This window comes from Clarias gariepinus, chromosome 24, assembly GCF_024256425.1.
Source record: "Clarias gariepinus isolate MV-2021 ecotype Netherlands chromosome 24, CGAR_prim_01v2, whole genome shotgun sequence".
Classification (NCBI taxonomy): domain Eukaryota; kingdom Metazoa; phylum Chordata; class Actinopteri; order Siluriformes; family Clariidae; genus Clarias; species Clarias gariepinus.
Window position 1 is genome coordinate 4,693,730 of NC_071123.1, and position 20,985 is coordinate 4,714,714.

General features: G+C 37.8%; 2 protein-coding genes across 2 annotated transcripts; both read left to right on the top strand.

Moving 5' to 3' along the window:
• The first annotated feature begins 729 nt into the window (after positions 1-729).
• Positions 730-14,491, top strand: rcl1 (RNA terminal phosphate cyclase-like 1). Its single transcript, XM_053485688.1, has 9 exons — positions 730-896; positions 2,550-2,621; positions 3,287-3,462; positions 3,540-3,614; positions 4,873-4,997; positions 5,323-5,448; positions 6,959-7,112; positions 11,024-11,127; positions 13,669-14,491. Exons 1-9 carry the CDS (start codon positions 773-775, stop codon positions 13,820-13,822), a joined length of 1,110 nt encoding a protein of 369 aa, XP_053341663.1. The 5' UTR covers positions 730-772; the 3' UTR covers positions 13,823-14,491.
• Positions 14,492-16,159: 1,668 nt separating this feature from the next.
• Positions 16,160-19,818, top strand: atp6v1g1 (ATPase H+ transporting V1 subunit G1). The gene is made up of 3 exons (XM_053484761.1): positions 16,160-16,331; positions 17,603-17,703; positions 18,827-19,818. The coding sequence occupies exons 1-3, from the start codon at positions 16,250-16,252 to the stop codon at positions 18,998-19,000; spliced, it is 357 nt and encodes a 118-aa protein (XP_053340736.1). The 5' UTR covers positions 16,160-16,249; the 3' UTR covers positions 19,001-19,818.
• The last annotated feature ends 1,167 nt before the right edge of the window (positions 19,819-20,985 follow it).

Here is a 20,985-nt window from a genome sequence, read left to right on the forward strand (position 1 = left end):
AAATGTCAAAATCATTTGATAACTTGTGCGTGATGATCTTTGGAGAACATTCAAAGAGGGTCAAAAGCGAATTTTACTGCCATGTTTTAAGGCATCTGAGGGAGGATGTACGGTGACAAAACAGCTGGTAAACAAAGATAATCTCGAAACTTTTTGATATTTATCTATCTATTTTTGGGGCAGTTATAAACTGTATACCTTATAAAGCGACATCTACAGTATGTGCTAGGAAACTTTCATGTATTTAATGTATAGGAGTATAAAGCGACATTGACGCCACCTAGTGAAAATAAGAGTTACTGCACAACACTATTCATTTTATTAATTTATTTTTTGGTTTTTGCGTCTCCGTAGGAAATTAATATTGACATTTTTCCCATCGGTCGTGTTGTTTAATAGTTATATTTGATGCAGTTTAAGACATATAAAATGGAATTTAAGCTGAATTATGGAATCCAATGTGTCGTAAAACAACCCGTCATATTTTTCTTTTCTCAATTGCAATTTAAATAATATATAAAATGATAAATAATGATTAAAATAAATAAATACATTTATATTTTTAAACCAGCCACCGAAGTTTTACAGTTGCTGTGGCGACGTGAACGAGCTCCGAGCTGTCCAATGCGCTCGCGAACTTGCTAGTGGGCGTTCATTCTCAGCCAATCCAAGCACAGGGGGGCGTGACTTGTAAAGAACCTCAGCTGGGGAGGAGGGGAAAGCCCTCGTGAGACACACGTGGGTTCCGTGGCAGTGAAGCTACAGCAGCAGCATGGCCAGTTTGAGTTACGAAGGTTGTAATTTCTTGAGACAGAGGCTGGTATTGTCCACGCTCAGTGGGAAAAGGGTGAAAATACGGAACATACGAGCCAGGGATGACAACCCGGGGCTTCGAGGTGGGTTTAAAGCGCGAGCGAAGCGCCGTTTGTGCTGTGACGTCGTAGGAAAATGTGCAGCGCGCGTGTGCTAGCTGTTAGCCGTTAGCATTGCGTAAACACCAGTAGTGCAGGAGCAGCTTGATTAAACTAATCAGCAGTATTATAATGTTTTTCAGCAATATGTTGATAAAAAAACAACATTCCAGTCGTAATAAGTATTAAACTTGAACAATTTGTTATTTTCTTGCGTTCGTCTTAAGGGTGTGCAAACTTTTGCACCCAACTCTGCCAGAAACTTGTGCATAACAGATTGCATAATTAATATCGATTTGTACTAAATGGAACAAAAACATTCCTCCATTTTTTCTGAATTTGTTTTATCTACCATAACTTGCCCATGCTTAAATATTTGTTCAGTTTCAGCTTTAATTCGTGTCACGATTGTCTTTTCACATTTGTCATGTCACACACTTGTCTTTTGAATATCTTGGACATCACTACAGTGCCAGAGATGAGCGCACACCCTTAGGACAAACACAAGGAAATTATTGCATGGGGGGAAATGCTCACATGCTTGAGAAGTTTAATAAAATAAATTCATCCAACTTCGTTTAATAATTATGTTCATATTTTTGGAAATCTGTGGAATTTGTGTCAGATCGTTATATTATTTATTAAAACATTTTTGTTATAATGCAAGCTTTTATACTGCATTTTCTGCCTGGATTAGTTGTCATATTGATGGTCTCACTTTGTGCCATGTTTTGCACTTAACGTGACAATGGTATTATGAAAAACAGACTCGGGATGTTGTATAAATTTCGTCCTATCCATCAGTCTGTCCGACCCATGCTCATCAGACGTGTATCCCAAAAATACATGTTTTGCTGCTTTTGTGACCCGCCCATAAGTCCATAGTACAACTCCCAGCGACTTGTGTGTTTATTTTAAGCATTTAACTTTTTAATTGTTTTATTGCACATTTTATTTCGCACAGTTAACTTAATATAAAACTAGTAGAAATGTTATTAAATCTAAGTGTTACCAGCGGTAAAGCTAGAGATTCAATTATGAATCACAATTTTCATGTATCGCTACACAAAATTCAATAAAAATAAAAAATATTTTAATGTGTTTTTTGTAATGGAGATGAACCGGTTGATTGGTCACTGGACAGAAGTGGGTGGTTTTTAGTTTGATTAACCATGGCCAATCAGCCTCAGATATAACCAATTGTGTACAGAGCTCAGAAGCTTCCGAGTAGCACAACAGTAACATATTTTTAATGGCGTTACATCATCAAAAGTCGCACGCATCATAAGCCACCGATCTGCCTTTTTCTTGAAACTCTGTGAGCAAATTAGTCTCAAACCCACTCACTACACACGCTTACATTAGTCTCAAAACACATTAGGCAAAATTAGTTGAAAATTCTGTTCATTAAAAGTCACAAAGTGCTACCAGTCTGTCAGGAAATGCTACCTCCTACTAAGACTTTACTTTTTTTTTTTTTTCAGTGCTGCAACCATTAAAAAGTATTGGTAGAAGATTTTTTTAAAAGTAGCATAGACTGATAACGGAACTATAAATTTTTGCTACTGGTAGGAAATTTTGACAGTGTAGGAAAAAAATGATCGAACATGGTCTCAATAAAGGTTTCTGTCTCTTCAGATTTTGAAGCAAGTTTTATCAGGCTTCTGGATAAAGTGACCAACGGCACCAGAATCGAAATCAACCAGACGGGTAAACTTGAAATTCACCAAGCCTTTCTGCCTACATACATACACACACAAAAACACTTCTGTAATCAGGTCTGTGTTTGTGTTTTTAGTTGATGGAATTGGAACCTGATGCGGTGTTTTGCTTTTGTAGCTCATCCTCCTGTAGATTTGATGCATTTTGCGATGACTTTATCAAGATGGCTGTAAAAAGTAGATAGTTGAGTTAAGAGTTATGCAATGTAAAGAATTAAACTAAATGTGTTTAAATTTGAAACTTCTTATATCTTAATTTGAACACAAGAAAACTTTTTGTAAATATTCACCTTTTTTAGGTTTATATTTTAAGCTTTAAGTGGTTTATATACTGTAATACCGCCAACTAGTAGCCTAGAGAATGGTGTGGAAGATTAGGAGGATTAATAAAAAGATTATCGCTTTAGATTGGACACATTTACATAATGAGAGCATGTGTCTTGAATAAAAACAGGTAGATCGGAATTTGTGACTTGCGCATGCACTTGTAATGTGAACGTAGCCAAATTGAAGCAGAGGAATGGAATGTTAAATCTCAATGCCCCCAAAAAAATCAGAATCAAACGGACACATAAATAGCTAACATAACCTTCTTATGAGCTTAGTGAAAGTAAAGTTGCAAGACTTTTACCTTTGCTTGTGTCCTCCATACAGGAACGGTGTTGTTTTACCAGCCTGGGCTGCTGTATGGCGGCTCTGTGGAGCACGAGTGTAACGTTCAGCGCTCGATAGGTTATTACCTGGAGGCGCTCATCATGCTGGCACCATTCATGAAGAATTCCCTCAAAGCCGTCTTGAAGGGCGTCACAAACGAGCCAACGGACCCTTCGGTAATAACCGTGACTACAATTGAATAAAAATTACAGTTATGGTTCTGCAGAATATTGAGAAATTGTTGTTTTTGTAGGTGGACTTGCTGAAAGCCACTGCTGTTCCTCTGATGAAGAAGTTTGGTATTGATGGAGAGGGTCTGGAAATAAAGGTACTGGACTGGTTTGTGTTTCTGACTGTTAATGTCGAGCATTTTAGATAGAATTAACCTTTTAGATTTTTTCCAGACCTAAAGCTTCGTTGGCGTTTTCTGGAGTATTACGATGTCTTGAACAAAATGGTGCCCTTATGATTTTTTTATTTGAATTAATAAAAAAACAAAAACAAACTTGGATCAGTTTTTTTCCTCAGGATTTTAGTCGTAGCCGATTCTTATCCGCCAAATATCAATCAGGAAGTCGAAGGCTATCATGTGTTTCCTCTGAGACATGTGACACCAGCCAACCGCATCTTTTCAAACTACTTGCTCTCACACACACCGTCAGCTGGATAGTCCTATTCGCTCTTTCCGCTTGCATGAGCTTACAGATGCTCGTGATTGGCTTAGGGAGCCGTAAATAATATGAAAGCGCTAGAGTGCCCTGTGTCCCCCCCACTCTGAGGGAGTTCGGCCAATCAGCCATCATCTCATTAGGCTCCCGGCCGGCTGTGAAAGGATATGGCATCACCCAGGATTCAAACTTGTGATCTCTGGAGTTGCGCTTTTAGGGGGTTAGGTTTAAAACACTCTTTAGTGTGAGAAAATTGCAAGATAACCTTAAATACCAGATGGGTATATGGTAAGTACAGGCTAAATGGAGCTAAATGGAGCCTGGTTTATAATAATTCAATAGCAATGTATTATTTATCAATTAGATGGTGTGCAATGATCTTGCGTTAGTTGTGTTTTACCATGAAACACTTGATAAAAACAGCTGCATGTTGTGAATCCACCGTTTTTCTTAACATGATAGTTATAAGTTATAGAAAGTTATAGAAATTCTTCCAAGAGAGCCTTCATAAATGGTATTTTCAAACACAGCATTAAAAAAATCCAGAGTTTTATTATTGTTATTTGCTCAACTTTTGTTGGAATAAGATTTCTCTCTAAAGGAAAGACATTTTGTGCTACTTTAATGGCAATAATAAAACTAAAGTGTTTCACTTAAGTTCAGGTCTTAACTCCTGCAATGAAACACATTATAAGGTGTGGCAGCCTGCATGATGATGATGATGGTGCACTTCGTGTAATTAAAAAGCTTCACACATTTGTTTAGTTTTCCCCTCAGGATTAGAGAGATGCAAAACTTTCAGGTGGGGTTGTCTGGTTACCGTTTTTGTTCCCATGTCCTCCTTTTTTTTGTATTTCATGTGCTCTTGCGTCTGTTTACGTGCCCTGTGTATAGTGGTTAACATCCTTGTTTCCTCAGGTGGTCAGGAGAGGCATGGCGCCTGGAGGAGGAGGTGAAGTACATTTTTCCTGTCCCGTACGACGGACCATCAGACCTGTGCAGCTCACCGATCCGGGCAAAATCAAAAGAATTAGAGGAACAGCGTATCCTTGACGTCTGAATTTCGATTCCCCGGAGCAGATCTTGTTTAGACATAAGGTTCTCGCTGTGTAAACTTAATACCAGGTTGTGATTATATTGCTGAAGATAATGATCTAGCTTTGCTTAAGGGCTGAATTGGAAAATCAAAATCGTTTAATGCGTCATGGCTTCATTTAAGCTGAAATGATTTGCATTTGTTGGGTTAAGTGAACGATGATATTTGGAGATCAGTGTTTGCATTTTCTTCCATTTTTGTTTGTTTGTCTTGTTCGGACGAACTGTCTCGTCCATAACGGTCGATTCGAACCCTTGACCCTTACACATCAGATACTCGGTGCGTGTGTCTCCTCAGATGGCCAACAGGATCGTCGATTCAGCCCGCAGCATTCTAAACAAATTTATTCCAGATATTTACATCTACACCGACCACATGAAAGGGGCCAGTTCGGGGAAGTAAGCACGCTTATGTTTTTTTTTTTTTCACCACTAGAGGGCAAAGACTAATCTGGGACTGTAATACATAAGTGTCAGTATGTTTAACTGACTGAATTTCTTAAACAATTTTTTTTATTTGAATACGGTGCTCAGTATAGAAATTTTGGCCCGCTTATACATGCAGAATTGTTTTAGTTCAGCCACAGTGGAGGGTTTTCAAGCATGAACGGCCGGTTTAAGGATCTCAATTGGATTTAAACCCAGGCTTTGACCAGGACACTCAAAAACCCCAAAAAACATTTTTCGCAGAATTCATGATTCAATCAGCTCTTTTTATGAAACGCTGTGTTAGTTTTACGGTGGATGTTACGGAACACACACACACCTTCTAAAAAAAATAAATCTACAGAATATTTGCACGAAAGTCTTGGGGATAATTAAGATTTTTTTGGAAAAAAATTCACATGCGGCCAGCTTTTTTTTATTATTATTATTATTATTTAATTAAATCGCTTATTTACTCGAGTTATATTTGTTTAAGATAATCTAAATTGTTAAAAAGTGTAACAAATTTGCCAAAAAATCAGGAAAAACTATTTCACAGCACTGTACAGTATGTGCTCACTACGTAGGCAAGAACGACGAGTACTGTAGCAACCCATATAACGCAAGATTGTTCTCTATGTACATTTAATACTACTTTTAACACAATTTTCTGTTTTTTTTTTCATTTAAGGCCTTGTTCACACGGGCGTTAGATTTTTGGATAAACGAATGTGCTCTGAACATCCTAGACGTTTATGTTGTGTTTTGTGGTGGCGCTTGAATGACTTCTACACCGGCGTTTGTTTGTCTCTGTCTAACGTCAGCCTGCAGCCCAAATTGTAGTTTGTGTGTTAACCTGTGGAGGCAGTGTGTCGGGAACTGGATATAAAAGCCCGCCGCTACTGGGTTCACTCTCTGACTGCACAACGTCGGATTAAAGGATGTTTTTTTTTGTGGTATATGAAGAAATGCAGAAATTTCCGCGCAAGTTTTTCAAAAAAATGTTTATTTTATGGTGCCCTTTTCCGCATTTCCCTATGTATAGCATGTAGGATCATGGGATATATCCGGTCCTCTGAAGCGTAAAATGAACGTGAAGAAAATGAACTAGAAGCGGTTTCCTTGCGTTTGTTGGGTTTTGGACGCCAAGAAAAAGCTGCATGCAACGTTTTTTTTATGCCGTAAAAACGTGCAGCCGGACAAACGCACGTCACCAAAGCCCGTGTGAACACTCTCATTGACTCGTGTCGAACCACTTGCTGCTTGATCCGCGTTCACCAGACGCTACAAACGCAAGAAAAACGCTCGATTTTAATGCCCGTGTGAACAAGGCCTAACAGACATTTTTACCCTTTTGTCTACAAGTATTTGGTTACTCCAACCTAAAAAAAAAGAGATACATTGACTGATTAATCACTTTAATGTATTGTATTTTTGCCATGTTTACACACCTATTATTCTTTTATGTAATTGTAACATCCAGGTCTCCGGGTTTTGGCTTGACTCTGGTGGCAGAAACGGTAAACGGAACTTTTTTGAGCGCAGAGATGACATCTACGCCACAGGGAGGAGAGCCGGTTCTTCCAGAGGAACTGGGCAAGAACTGTGCCAAACTTCTGCTGGAAGAGGTGTACAGGGTGGGTTCTGAAGCTGACACTGCGTCTGTCTACGGACCTGGTATCACTTATTCTAGGTTAAGTTTTAGTTTAGATGAAGTTGTTCGGGTCTGGTCAATGTAATTTGAGAATTTGATTTATTATTGTATTTCTTTTAACAAGGTTTTTAAAAAAAATCAATATGGTGAGGCTCCTGTGCGAGTTTATAGCAAGGACAGATCTGGACAAAGCGAGAAATGTGCTTTCATGAGGTTCTGCTTTTTCATACTATACACAGGAAGTGTTAATCTGTGTCACACACACTCACGACCATGTGAGTCGGGTTAGAGACATGAATCTGGTGCTGTCTCCAACCCAAAGTCCCCCCACCTCCCCCACCCGGTTGTGCTTAAGCAGCTTCTCATTGGTTAAACACAGACGCGGGTTATGGCGCGAGGCAGCCGCTGACAAAAAAAGGTTAATATTTAAAAATGACGGTATCTCTGGCACGCTCCGGGACCACCAGTCTCCAGCCTGTGTGTGAGTGACTGCGTGTGTGTGTGTTTGCTTAGTGGTTAATCAGTGCCCTATGGTTAGTCCTTGTAGTAAACAGCTTTTGGACAAACACACACATACACACGGAGACGCGCATAAAGACGTGCGCTTGGGTCTTTAACGGAGCAGCTCGTATAAATTGGGAGGTTTGAAGTAAGTCTATTTTTTTTTCTTTTCTTTTTGCTTGTAATCTAATGGTCTGAATGGAGGCGTTTGGATAAGATTTGCGCTATAAACGTTGTTGATGTATATTATTTACTTGCTACAAGAGTTACATTGGATCATTTCGGAAATGCCGAATTTTATGGCCTTTTTAGGAATTTAAAAAAAAAATTGTTTATTTCAAATCCACAGATTTTAAACGTTATTAAGATTGAGGGATATTTATTGGCTGCAGTGTTGCTTGACCACAGTGTTCATGAAGTGAACATGAACCTTTGTTACTATAAGGACAGTACGGGATGTCCTTTTCGATTCGTTCGTTAATTAAATCTCAAATATGGAAGAAAGATGGAATAATTCCACAGAAAAAAACTCCCTTTATTTCTATATATAATCCTCTGCTACACTAATGCACTCCCAGTGTTTCACTAGTGCTTGGATACCATCAAGGAAAAAAAAAAATTCAGTGTGCCGGAGCCTCGTATGCTAGCCTCCAAGAAACTCCTTTAAACATTCCAAACACATGAAAGTCACTTGGAGAGAGATCAGAACTGTATGGCCGATGTGGCAGTAACATGGAGGTCCTATATTGTGCAGAATCAGTTGGTGCGGTGGGCAGTATGAGGTTGTGCATGGTTTCCTTTTTTTTTTTTTTTTTTGTGAAGAAGGAAAAAGTACCGAAAGACAGAAATTTTTGTATTAATTGCTGTACAGGTTATTCGTTTTTCTTTTACATAAATGCTTGACTGTATATACACTGTTCTCACCAAATTGAACACAACACCCGACGTCAGATGATGACAAGTGAACCTTGAACCTTGAAATTAAAATCTCATATATGTAGTGAGCAGAGTAGAGCAGAGGAAAAGAGAGCTTTTATTCTCTCCTAGTTAGAAATGGCACACTTAGGGTGAATGATAATGATCATCATCAGGGTATGTTAAATACCTGCACTTTTTGTTTGAATCCCCTTTTAATTAATCTTACCTTGTGTTCAGGGTTCAGAGCGATCAATTTTGGTTAAATATGAGACGTCAGAAGCCCACTTATCCACCATAAATGTTTTTAATGTCATAAATATTGTTCTTTACAAATATTCTTTTTTTTTTTTGTTACATTTTTTTAGATCACCTTTTTAGCATTTTCTATTTGTTTAGTCACTCTAATAATTAATAAGTTGTTTTGAAAGTTAATTTTTTATTTTATTTTGGAGGATGTGCCGAATGTTGTTTCGCCACTTTGTAAATGACGCAGGTTGATGTTTGTTCTTGTCATGTTTGTGAATGAGCTGGCAGTTTTTAAACCCCCTACACACACACTCGATTTGTGTGTAACTGCACTTATCTGCATCCTGTTTGTCTTTCCATTTTTGCCGTTCAGGTTCAGATTTGGTTCTGGCATGTTTCTGCCAAAGAATTTTTATTATTAGATTCCCCCCCCCCCCAAACCTGAACCATTCAGACAGTCCCATGGCATTATGTACAGAATTTACAACGGAGCTTGTTGTGAAAGGTGACTTATTGAATTTGTTTGTCGCAGAATTCACTAAATTCTCTAAAACTCTTGCACAGAGACGTTTATGTAACAGCGGTTAAGAACGAACACCTCGGGTGTAACTGTAGAAAGGAGGGATCTTGTAACTTAGAATCTTTGGGACTTTTCCACCGTCCTGTTTAGACGTGATGTGCTGTGATGTGCCTCATCAGCATAACGCTGTGGTGTTATTGGATCTCAAACCCCAGTTCTTGGAGATTATATACAGTCGCTGTATGAGTGTTGGCTGAAGTAAAACAGTCAGTAGGAAGAACTCCAGGTGCAGTGTGTACGTTTCCACTCCTCGGTTGCTGTAGGTAGTATATAGCAAGGTAATGTATCATTTTAATTTGCAAAGGTTAAATTTATCGACCTGAAAATAAGGTAACATGTTTGTAATGTGATCATGGGACTTTTTATAAAAAAAACGTGCGCATGAAAATGTTCATTCATGTGCGTCGTTTGTATTTATTATACAAATTTATAGAAAAAGTTTCGCATTGATGATCGCGGATAAAAAATACAAACAAATTAGTTGGAACAAAAGTAATGACACCCTTGGAAAATGTGGCTGAGCTGCTTTAATAACAGATTTCGCACACTTGATTAATCATACTTTAACTAATTAAACTGCTCAATGAACAGAATCGTATTTTAACTGATCTCTATTGAGAGTTCGAGAGCACCTAATAATAGGCTGTTAACAATATTTCAATCCAAAGAGCCAATCAAAAAAAAAAATAATTACGTAGATTTGTTTATACAGATCAGATATATAGACTGTGAATGTATGTAGTTTTAAGACCTAGGATACACAATAAAGAATTAAACAAATTTTTTGCCTATGGAGCTTTTATAAAGTGGCTTATCCGTATTATTTTAATATTAAATGATTTCAGGATGTTTCTTCCGCAAAGTTTTCCACTGATGCAGTCAGTTTTTGAGGGAGTAAGCTTGAGTCAACAATAAATACTCAGATTGAATCAGTTACCCAGACTGAAAATCTAACTCCTGGACACATAAGGAGTCACGGCTAGATGAGTTGCTGTGGCCCGAGTCATCTCCAAAACATCTAGGCAGCGTCAATTGCTAACAAACAAGGTCACGGGTTTCTCTCATGGGCGTGCACTGTCTGCCTTTCTGATACAAGACAATGGTAACCGGAATGGATACACTTTGCCGTAATTTATACAAAAAAAATTGATTTTTTTTTTGCATTGGTGAGCACAGCTGCTAATGAACCATTGCTTCACTCGGGTAAGAACTAAAAGTTGGTAGAATTGATATTTTACACAACTGGTTTGGAAACTTCACTTTAGTGAAGCCATAAGTGTTGGTTCAAGCCATCATACTTAATTTGAGTGATGAGATAAAAAAATATATATATATGTGTACATGTACTTTTTTGCTAATGTATTTTTGACGTATTTTTTATTAATTTATTTTTTAGTTAAGATGTTTTTTTACGTCAGTGGTTATGGTATGATTAGAATGTGTGAGCCAGTCTGTGAAAGCTAAAGTTTTATGATTCACGATTTTCTACATAAAACTATTCTACATATGATTTTATGTAAAAAAAAATAAATAAATAAATAAAAAAAAAATCATGAATCTAAAAAAGAAAAATTGGGTTTCACATGTACATTTACAGTTCCTCGTACTAAAATGACTGCTGTTTAAAACCAACATGTCGTCATTTCCAGGGTGGCTGCGTGGATTCAACCAATCAGAGCTTGGCGCTCTTGTACATGACACTTGGCCAGCAAGATGTGTCCAAAACTCTTCTAGGTCCCCTTTCTCCATACACGTGAGTCTTTCTTTCTCTCTCTCATTGTTTCTTTTCCTGTAGATGAATGACATAAACGTCTCGTCAACTTGTCAAAGGCAGGCATGGCTTAAACGTCACCTTCTTAAAAAAAAATTATAACAAATCAGGCTTGAACATCACCACCTCAAAAAAAGAAATCAATCACCTGAAGGTTTCTATAAGCCTTTGCCCACCAAACTGTATAAATCTCAGTACAATTGCAAACTTACCAAATAAAAAACATCACTTGTACAGAAATGCTTTTGAACATTTGGACTAAACTGGAAAATATGATTGAATTAAATGGAGGAAGAAAAAAAAAACTTCTGCCTCGTGCCCAGTCTTTGTGGAACAGGCTACAGATCCACAGTAAACTTGGCCAGGATCTAAAGCGATTGCTGGAAATGTAATTGTACCTCTTGCTTATAAATTTGGGCACAGTGTCAAGGTGAACTGCCTTGCTCTTGTACAGTAGCTTATAATGATTTGCAAAAAAATTTAGGTTTACTGTAACTCATTTGTCTGCTGAGGTTTTTTTTCCCTCTCTCGAGCATCAGGTTTCCCCTCAGCTTCCTGCAGACTGTGAACTGTCCATTTTCAGTTATCATGGTACCGGTGCTGTGTGCAAATCAAGTACAGTACTATGATAACTGAAGATTGGCAGTGCCAACACAATGCTTCCTGTGCAAGCGAGTGAGATCCTCATGAATAACTTCAAGCTGCTCAGTTATCCTGTGTCTTTTTTTTCCTTATTTTTATTTTTGTTTTTAACTTCGGCTTGAATAAAACACATTCAGGTTGTCTTAGCTAGCTAAATAGATAAGCTGCGTAGCGCTCTGCGACTTTAAGTCTAACGTTCGCGCCAGCGTCTTCACTCATACTACATTAGATGGTAAGTGAGACCCTGAACTATGTTCCTCTGTGACATCACCTAAGCGCCTAACTGCTGATTCAGCTATACCAAAAATGTATCCAAAAACACATTCAAGCTGTTAGACACACAACAAATATTTCAACATTTTAATGTATTTTAGATTGGAGGTTACCTTTATAGTGTTCATTTCAAAAGGTTACTAAAGTACACCAGTTAGAACGTGAGGAACTTTGTTCCTGTTGTTGTTGTTCTTTCTTTACTTCTCTATCCCCTTTGACACTCCTCCACCCCTGACCCTCGCAAAGTCCCTATCTCGTGTGTTTTGAGTTGTATTTTTCCTTCCATGTCCCCCCGTGTTGAGCACACAGTGTCTCAGGTCATGGTCATTCCTGACGCAGAGAGCTCAGCCTGGTCAAACGATCACTCGGCCTAATTCATGACGACGAGTCTCTCTCACGTGCAAGGACTAGACAAAATTAAGTCAAAATAGGCCTAATAGAGTCTTTTTTTTTTAAATGTCTGATTAAAATCAAAATTGAGGTGCATTACTAAGCCATATACAATGATATGGTACTGACTGCATCCTGACTGTTTCTTTGGCCATATGTCGTCTAGTTCCAGGCAAAGTAAAGTAAAATTTGTGCCAGATAAATGTAACTTTGAAAGATACTAACGTGATTTATATATGGGACTTTATATTATTTTCGGCTGAACTTTGGATTGCTTTTTAGTCGCGGTATTAGTCTGTAAATACATACATTCTATAACAACCATAATGTGATGTACTGTATATTGTTCATGCACCTCAATTTTGATTTATGGTATTCATTAATCTTCTATAGAGCTTACGGCGAAGTCCTGGAACCTATCACAGGATACTTTGCACAAACACACTCGCACCGATATAGGCAGTTTGAAAACGCCAATTAGCCTAAACTGTATGTCTTTGGACTGTGGGAGGAAACTGGAGTACCAGATGAAACCCACAAAGCATGGGGAGAACATGCAAACTTTACACACACAGAACCGAGGTGTGAATCCTGGAGGACGAGTTTACAGTGCAAACCATTATGTCACCCTGATTTAAGACCAAACTATGCCTTTGAGCTGGCTAAGGTCTAGTCGTCATCAAATCAAATTAAGGTGAAAATAAAATCAAGATCAAGCCCAAAAAAACACAAAATCCTTTACTTCATCTTGACTTGGTTTCATGACTGCATTGTTCCAGTTACGCTTGTTTTCCCGAGGAATTACAAATTGCTTATATGGAAATATAAGACAATTGTGAATTGTATTTTACTAACTCCGAGTTGAGACCAAAATCGTATTTAGTGAGATCAGAAACATGTTCAAGTACAAATGAATATAAAGACATTCTAATACTGGACTCCAGTCCTAGACTTTTACTGCCCTCTAATCTGATGCCAGTTCAACCTTACAAATATCTAAGTAAATTAAAATCCCTTACCTTTGCTTACAGGACGATTGAATTGAACAAGGAGTACCCTGAATTGATTTTACACATGTAATTAGACATATCTATTAATCTTGTATTTAGCAGAAACTTTTTTTGGCCTCGAGTCCTTATCGCTATACCGCTTGTGCTATTAGTGAGGTGAGTGAATTATAAGACTGCATGTAAACTTTGCTGCTGTGTTGTCTTGCAGGATCGAGTTTCTTCGGCACATCCGGGACTTCTTTCAGATCATGTTCAAGATCGAACAACAGAAAGAAGATGAAGACGAGCAGAAAGGAGGAGAGAAAGTGCTGCTGACTTGTGTAGGGGCCGGTTACACGAACATCAGCAAGACGCTTAAATAGACACTCCATTCCCACCAGAACTGTCTCAAACTGCATACTTCTTACCTATCTTTAATTTAAGTACTTTGTTCACACTCTGGTAGAACAACAACATGTACTGTTAACGCAGAACGTTGTACTGTACATGAACTGCTGTTGGAGATGACGTACAAAGTGAGTTCGAACATTTAATGCGAGCCATTCGGGACCATTATTTGATATCTTGCTGTCTTACAAGAAGACCGTGTACAAAGATTGTTTGTGATTTGAGACATAGTGTCTTATTTAGGTTTATTATATATTTTTTTGCTTGTTTTCTTTTGTTAAAAATGTACAGTCTCTGAAAGTCATTTTATAAAACAAAAAAAAAAACCAAGTCTGTCTATCTTGTGTGTGCATTCAAATGTCTCAACACTCACTACACTCAGAGTGGGATAACTGGGAGAAGACAACTGCCAATAAAAAAGCCAATAAAAAATAATTTCTAAGATTTAGGTCTAGATATAAATATGTGGAACTATATGTACATACTGTATATGCGAGTGGCAGACCACTCAATTCTTAAGTAAACAAAAGTATTGGAACAGATATTTAAAGTGTAACATTGTTTCGTTGCATATCGTTTATATCATTAACAATAACTGCATCAACCCGGTTACTGACTGACATTAAACAGTTTACCAAAACTTCTTTCAGTTTGTTCTGGGTTTTTTTCTTCACCCTTCACATGGGCATCACCTGCCATGCAGGAGGCATGTGTTTAATTCCCACCAAATGCCCCAAGCCAGAATAAAATGAGAGGGTTGTGCCAGGAATGGCATCCAATATAATATTTGTGCCAAGTTGTGTGTGGGTCGTATGGTCCGCTCTTGTGCCCCCTTAACAAAAAGATCAGAAGGTTGGCCATATACACAGCCTAGCAAAGGAAAAGTTGCACTAATTTTCAATGGACCGCCTTTAGTTTTAATTACAGAACATGTTTGCCATATGAGTTCAAATGTTTTGACAACCTTATGCAATATCAGAATGTTTATTTCTGTTATTTTTCTTGGTCCAAGGTCTTATATTGATGCTGATGAGAGTTGAACCAATGTGAAAATAATTTTCCAGCCCATCCCAAAGATTTTCATTGGAGTTAGGGTCAAGACTTTCTGGTGGGTAATTCAAGTGTACATCATTTTCCCAGAACCACTCTTTCACAATTTAAGTCCTGGAATATGACCGTGGCGTCAGGGAAGAAAGTAAGTATATTTCCATTCCACTTTTATTGCATTAGCTCCGCCCACAGATGCAGATCCTGATGCTTGCGTGCTACCATTAACCGCAAATGGAGTAGACAGTTAACACCAGTGTTTTATCAGCCCTTACTTCTGCCTGTCGCATGCGCTGGTACAGTCGGTGAGGAACGCTTGTAACTCTCTCACAGTGTGACATAAAATTCGACGAGGACACCGCCTAAAGTTAGATCAGGAGGAACATCTGCTACATGTAACAGAATTTGTTTATAATACATACACACTTTCTGTCAGCTGCCAAGGGGTCACTACAGTGCACAATCCAATCCACACAGAACTTGGTAGAGGTTTTACACTGGATGCCCTTCCTGATGCAACCCTCTCGTTTTATACAAGCTTAGGACCGGCACTACATCCAGTGGCTCGGGAGTATGAGGTGTGGTAACCCACCAACAAGGGGCTCATACCCAGATCCTCCCAGATGCCTAAATCAACAACCTAGAGCCTTACTCGCCTGAGCCACTACTCCCTTGTATATTAAATAATGTTTTTGAGCCTAAACCTGACCTTTCTCAAGCAGTCTCAAGCATGGTACACACTGATCTGTACCTGCACACAGTATGGAGTGTGTACATTATGAAGTGTATCAGATTTTTTTGTTCAAGTGTACTTGAATCAAGGCCTAGGCCTGAAGTTGCCTTAAAATCAGTGTCAATCTTTAACATCAGTGCCATCTTGTGGTAAAGATAGGTCATGACATACCTGCTGTATATTTATTCCACTATAATAATATCGTACTTATTACTAATTGAAGTTTAATTTAATTTAATTTAATAAATACAGCAAGTATTTAGTGAATATATTTATAGATATTTATGTAAGTCATGTAGAATAAATTTTAATTTCTACCTCTGGTGCTCCACAGTGTTTTTTTCCCTGATGTTAATTTATTTATATATTTTTTATTTTGTTGTTGTTTTGTTATCTACTGCTTATTTTATTCTCGCTGGCTATGTTGTTTAAACTGTGTGTGTGTGTGTGTGTGTGTGTGTTTCAAGTAAAAAAAGACACTAGTTCCGGTCACGTGGTTTTTACTTGACGTTCCCTCACGTGACGACGTAAAGTCAGCTGATCTCCACGGGTTTCCATAGCGTCTGCCATCGACCTTCATTCGGTCCAGCGCCTCATCTTTACCCTCTTCTCCACCTGAACCATGGCAAGCCAGTCTCAGGGCATTCAGCAGCTGTTACAGGCTGAGAAACGCGCCGCGGAGAAAGTCGCCGAAGCCCGGAAACGTAAGTTGGGGTTTTATTTCAGTGTTAAATGACACGGAATCAAATGAACCGATTCAGAGTCAAGTCGAGTGAAGCTATGCTAAGCTAGCGGGCTAGTCTTGAAAACACAAACAGTGTTAAACCGTGCTGCTTTAAAGATTGATTAACGCAGATGACACCAACATTTATGTCAAACACAAAACAATGAAATTATATGTAAATATTTATCATTTTTAAAAGCTAAAGTAAAAATGGAGTCGTCTGTCGTTTTGGTAGGTGAGCTAATTCTACAGAGAAGAGACAGGGAGCAAATCTTCTTTAAAAAGAAATAATCCAATCTTCTTACTTTAAAATGTTATCTCATACTTATAATCTTATATCTGAGAGGATGCAAAGGCAGTTAAAAAAATTAAAGCAACGACGTACATACCTTCATGTATACAAATAAAGAACATTTATATCTAATATTTTAGAAAAGCATTAAAAATATTTATTAATCTATTATTATTATTATTATTATTATTATTATTATTAATAGCTAAGCTGATGTTTTACATCTGTGACCCTATTTCTAACAAAATGTTCCTGTAATAAAAATTAATAATAAAAATAATTTAATTAATAATTTTCCATCTTAGTTTTATCCTAAGAGTGTGCAAACATTTGCACTCACATGCACATGTCCAATAGATGTGCAGAAGCAGCAGTTAGGATAAAGCACTTCTTGTATTAATTATAATGAAAAGAATAGTGTGTAATATTCTGTAATTATGTTAAACTAATTGTAAAAATATGGAGACGTGGATTATCTGTGGTTAGATGTGTACCTGCACAGTAAAATAAATCAAATCTAGGATTAGTGGTTGTAAAGAAATGGCAAATATATCAGGAATTGTGTGTTTAATAATAGTCACTGAAATGGCACTTGAATGTTAAATGTTTCACAGACGTGTGAATAACACTTTTTACAGGTTTTAGATTTTTTTTTTTCTTTTTTCTCCTCTTTTTACTCACAATGTTTGATCATGATACAATCCTTTCTGTTGTAGAATTACATCTTGACTTATTTAATTATTTTTCAGCGTCTTGTCTTATTTTTAAGGCAATGACAAGGTCCGTTCCATTGACTCAATAAGCTCAAGTCACTCACTTCCCTGTTTAATTCCCCCATTTCTGCTTTTACCAGGGAAAAAAGGAACATTTGTGCAAGAAGGGATGTTCCAGAATAATTTAATTTCCTGTGTTTTTGGACCATTATATCATTAAAGTTTGCTTGGATGTTTTGTTCTCAGGGAAAAATCGCCGCTTGAAGCAAGCCAAGGAGGAAGCTCAGGCAGAGATTGAACAGTACCGTCTCCAGAGGGAGAAGGAGTTCAAGACCAAGGAAGCCGCGGTGAGTCAAAACACAAAGAGATCTTTTGTTTCTCTTACAAAAAGTACAGGCAAAGTTGTTGGTGTAACATCTCAAGCTGATCATTTTCTGTTATGTGAAATGATCTGCCTCATTTTAGGAATTTGTCTCAATTAGTTTGCAAAGGCATCTTATTAGGTTTTAATTTTTTTCACACAAAAAACAAAGTATTAAACACATCTTGCATCATGTTCAAATTGATCTATGATATTACTTTTACAATCGCAGAAAAAATAGATATATCGGGCTGCATCAAACAAAGACAACAACTATGTTGATTCAAAATTACTTTAACTGAGTTAAGAACCCTTCAAGACATTATAAAAAAAACCCTGAAAGGATAGTGCTGAATCATCAGTTTGTGTAAGAAATGTGGTTAGGGAGGGAGGGAAAATGAAGGGAGTTTACTTAAACACTTGGGGAAGTTGCATGGTAAAAAAATGAACAGTATAAACCATAGCTATGTTTATTAGTAAAAGTAAGAACATTTCCATACACAAAAAGTGTGATGTAAACTCAAAGATTTGCAGTAAACCGCTTATTAGTGAGATTAATCAGAAAACAATGCTTCATTTTGCTAGATAGCATAACGATTGGACTCTGGAGTAATAGAAAAAAGGTCATGTGATCTGATGCGGCCAGATTGACCCTATTCCAGAGCGATTGTCCCATCAGGGTAAGAAGGGAAACGCATAAAGTGATGCACACTATGCATAGTGTTCACTGTACGAGCCTCTGGAGGCAGTGTTATGATCTGGGGTTGGTTCAGTTGCTCAGGTCTAGGCTCAGCAATGTTATGTGGCAATAAAATGAAGTCAGCTGACAACCTGAATGTACTGAATGACCAAGATATCACATCTATGGAGTTCTTCTTCCTGATTGCACTGGAAATATTCCAGGACTCAAGTTGGGAAAGAGTGCTTTTAACAAACAAATTCTTGTTTTAATTCGCCTACTTATTGAATTATGATTTATCTTTTTGTTTATTTATACATATTTATTAACAAACAGTTAATTCTACGTTTCTTGTTTGCTTATTTATTTTGTCACTTTTTATGATGTTTATATTTTTTCTTTTTAATGAAATTTTTTTTTTAAATTAAAGGCGCTTGGTTCTCACGGCAACTCGGCCGTCGAAGTGGACAAAGAGACCTTGGACAAGATGAGCCGCATCCAGAGCAGTTATCAGCAAAACCGAGAAGCTGTACTGAACAACCTTCTGAAGATGGTGTGCGATATCAAGCCCGAGATCCACGCCAATTACCGCGTTGCTGGATAAACCTTGCACACCTCTCCACCATTTTAACAAAAAACACTGAGGCAAAGATCACCATTGTAAAACCGTAAAGATGTTTCAGCCATGCATACGTGTTAATTTACTGATAAAACAGATAGTTGTAATGGTGTGAATCGTCCGGCTGTTATTTGTTTACCACATTTCAATAATCCCACCAGGTTTTAGTCGGTTTTCAATTCTCCCAAATGATAAATGTACTATTGGATCTACCTGCTGTAGCTTTAGGTTAATTATATTTATATTTATATTGTTTGATGATAATGGCGGTTTGGCAGTGGTTCAGTGCATGTCTTCGTCTGTGTATAGTTGAACGTGTAGAATCATCAGTTTTCTGTTTGGATGTAATATCAGTACGTACATCTGTCTGTGCATCTTTCTATGCTGTGTGTTGTTTATATTAATTGTTAAGAGTTTTATTTCATTGCTGAATAACTACAGGACCCTGGAGAAAAGGTTTTCGTGCAAGCCTTAACATCAGAATTAGATGTTCCTTGAATAAAGTGTACATTGTTGTGCGATGAACACAAAATAACAAACTGACTGCAAGAGAAAAGTCAACGGCACAGATATGTTTTCATTTTCCAAATTAAATTCTTTATGCTGCATGAAAAAAGGAGAAATCTTCATAGCCACTACAAGGTTCTGTGGAAATTTTTTGTCTGGAACATTTATGATAAATTTGTTTAGATGAGAAATACGAATCAAGCTCTTTGTTCCTCTAAATGGCTTCTTTCTCGTATGTATGCGACATTCCTCTGTGAAAGTACAGTAAATGCTAATAAATGGTTCTGTGTGTCTCAGGGTGTCCAGCTGCTTATTTCTATTTCATGCCTCTGAGAAGAACTTGTAGAATGTATTAGCAATGGGGAAGAATTCTTAATACATAATACAGTCATGGCCAAAAGTTTTGAGAATTACATAAATATTGGAAATTGGAAAAGTTGCTGCTTAAGTTTTTATAAAAGCTATTTGCATATACTCCAGAATGTTCTGAAGAGTGATCAGATGAATTGCATAGTCCTTCTTTGCCATGAAAATTAACTTAATCCCAAAAAAACCTTTCCACTGCATTTCATTGCTGTCATTAAAGGACCTGCTGAGACCATTTCAGTAATCGTCTTGTAAACTCAGGTGAGAATGTTGACGGGCACAAGGCTGGAGTTCATTATGTCAGGCTGATTGGGTTAGAATGGCAGACTTGACATGTTAAAAGGAGGGTGATGCTTGAAATCATTGTTCTTCCATTGTTAACCATGGTGACCTGCAAAGAAACGCGTGCAGCCATCACTGCGTTGCATAAAAATGGCTTCACAGCCAAGGATATTGTGGCTACTAAGATTGCACCCAAATCAACAATTTATAGGATCATTAAGAACTTTAAGGAAAGAGGTTAAATTCTTGTTAAGAAGGTTTCAGGGCGTCCAAGAAAGTCCATCAAGCGCCAGGATCGCCTCCTAAAGAGGATTCAGCTGCGGGATCGTAGTGCCACCAGTGCAGAGCTTGCTCAGGAACGGCAGTCGGCAGGTGTGAGCGCATCTGCACGCACAGTGAGGCGAAGACTTTTGGAAGATGGCCTGGTGTCAAGAAGGGCAGCAAAGAAGCCACTTCTTTCCAAAAAAAACATCAGGGACAGATTGATCTTCTGCAGAAAGTATGGTGAATGGACTGCTGAGGACTGGGCCAAAGTCATATTCTCTAATGAAGTCTCTTTCTGATTGTTTGGGGCATCTGGAAAAGGCTTGCCTAGAGAAGAAAAGGTGAGCGCTACCATCGGTCTTGTGTCATGCCAACAGTAAAGGCAAAAGTGATAACTAAGTGGCTCGGGGCCAAAACGTTGAAATTTTGGGTCCATGGCCTGGAAACTCCCCAGATCTTAATCCCATTGAGAACTTGTGGTCAATCCTCAAGAGGCGGGTGGACAAACAAAACCCCACTAATTCTGACAAACTCCAAGAAGTGATTATGAA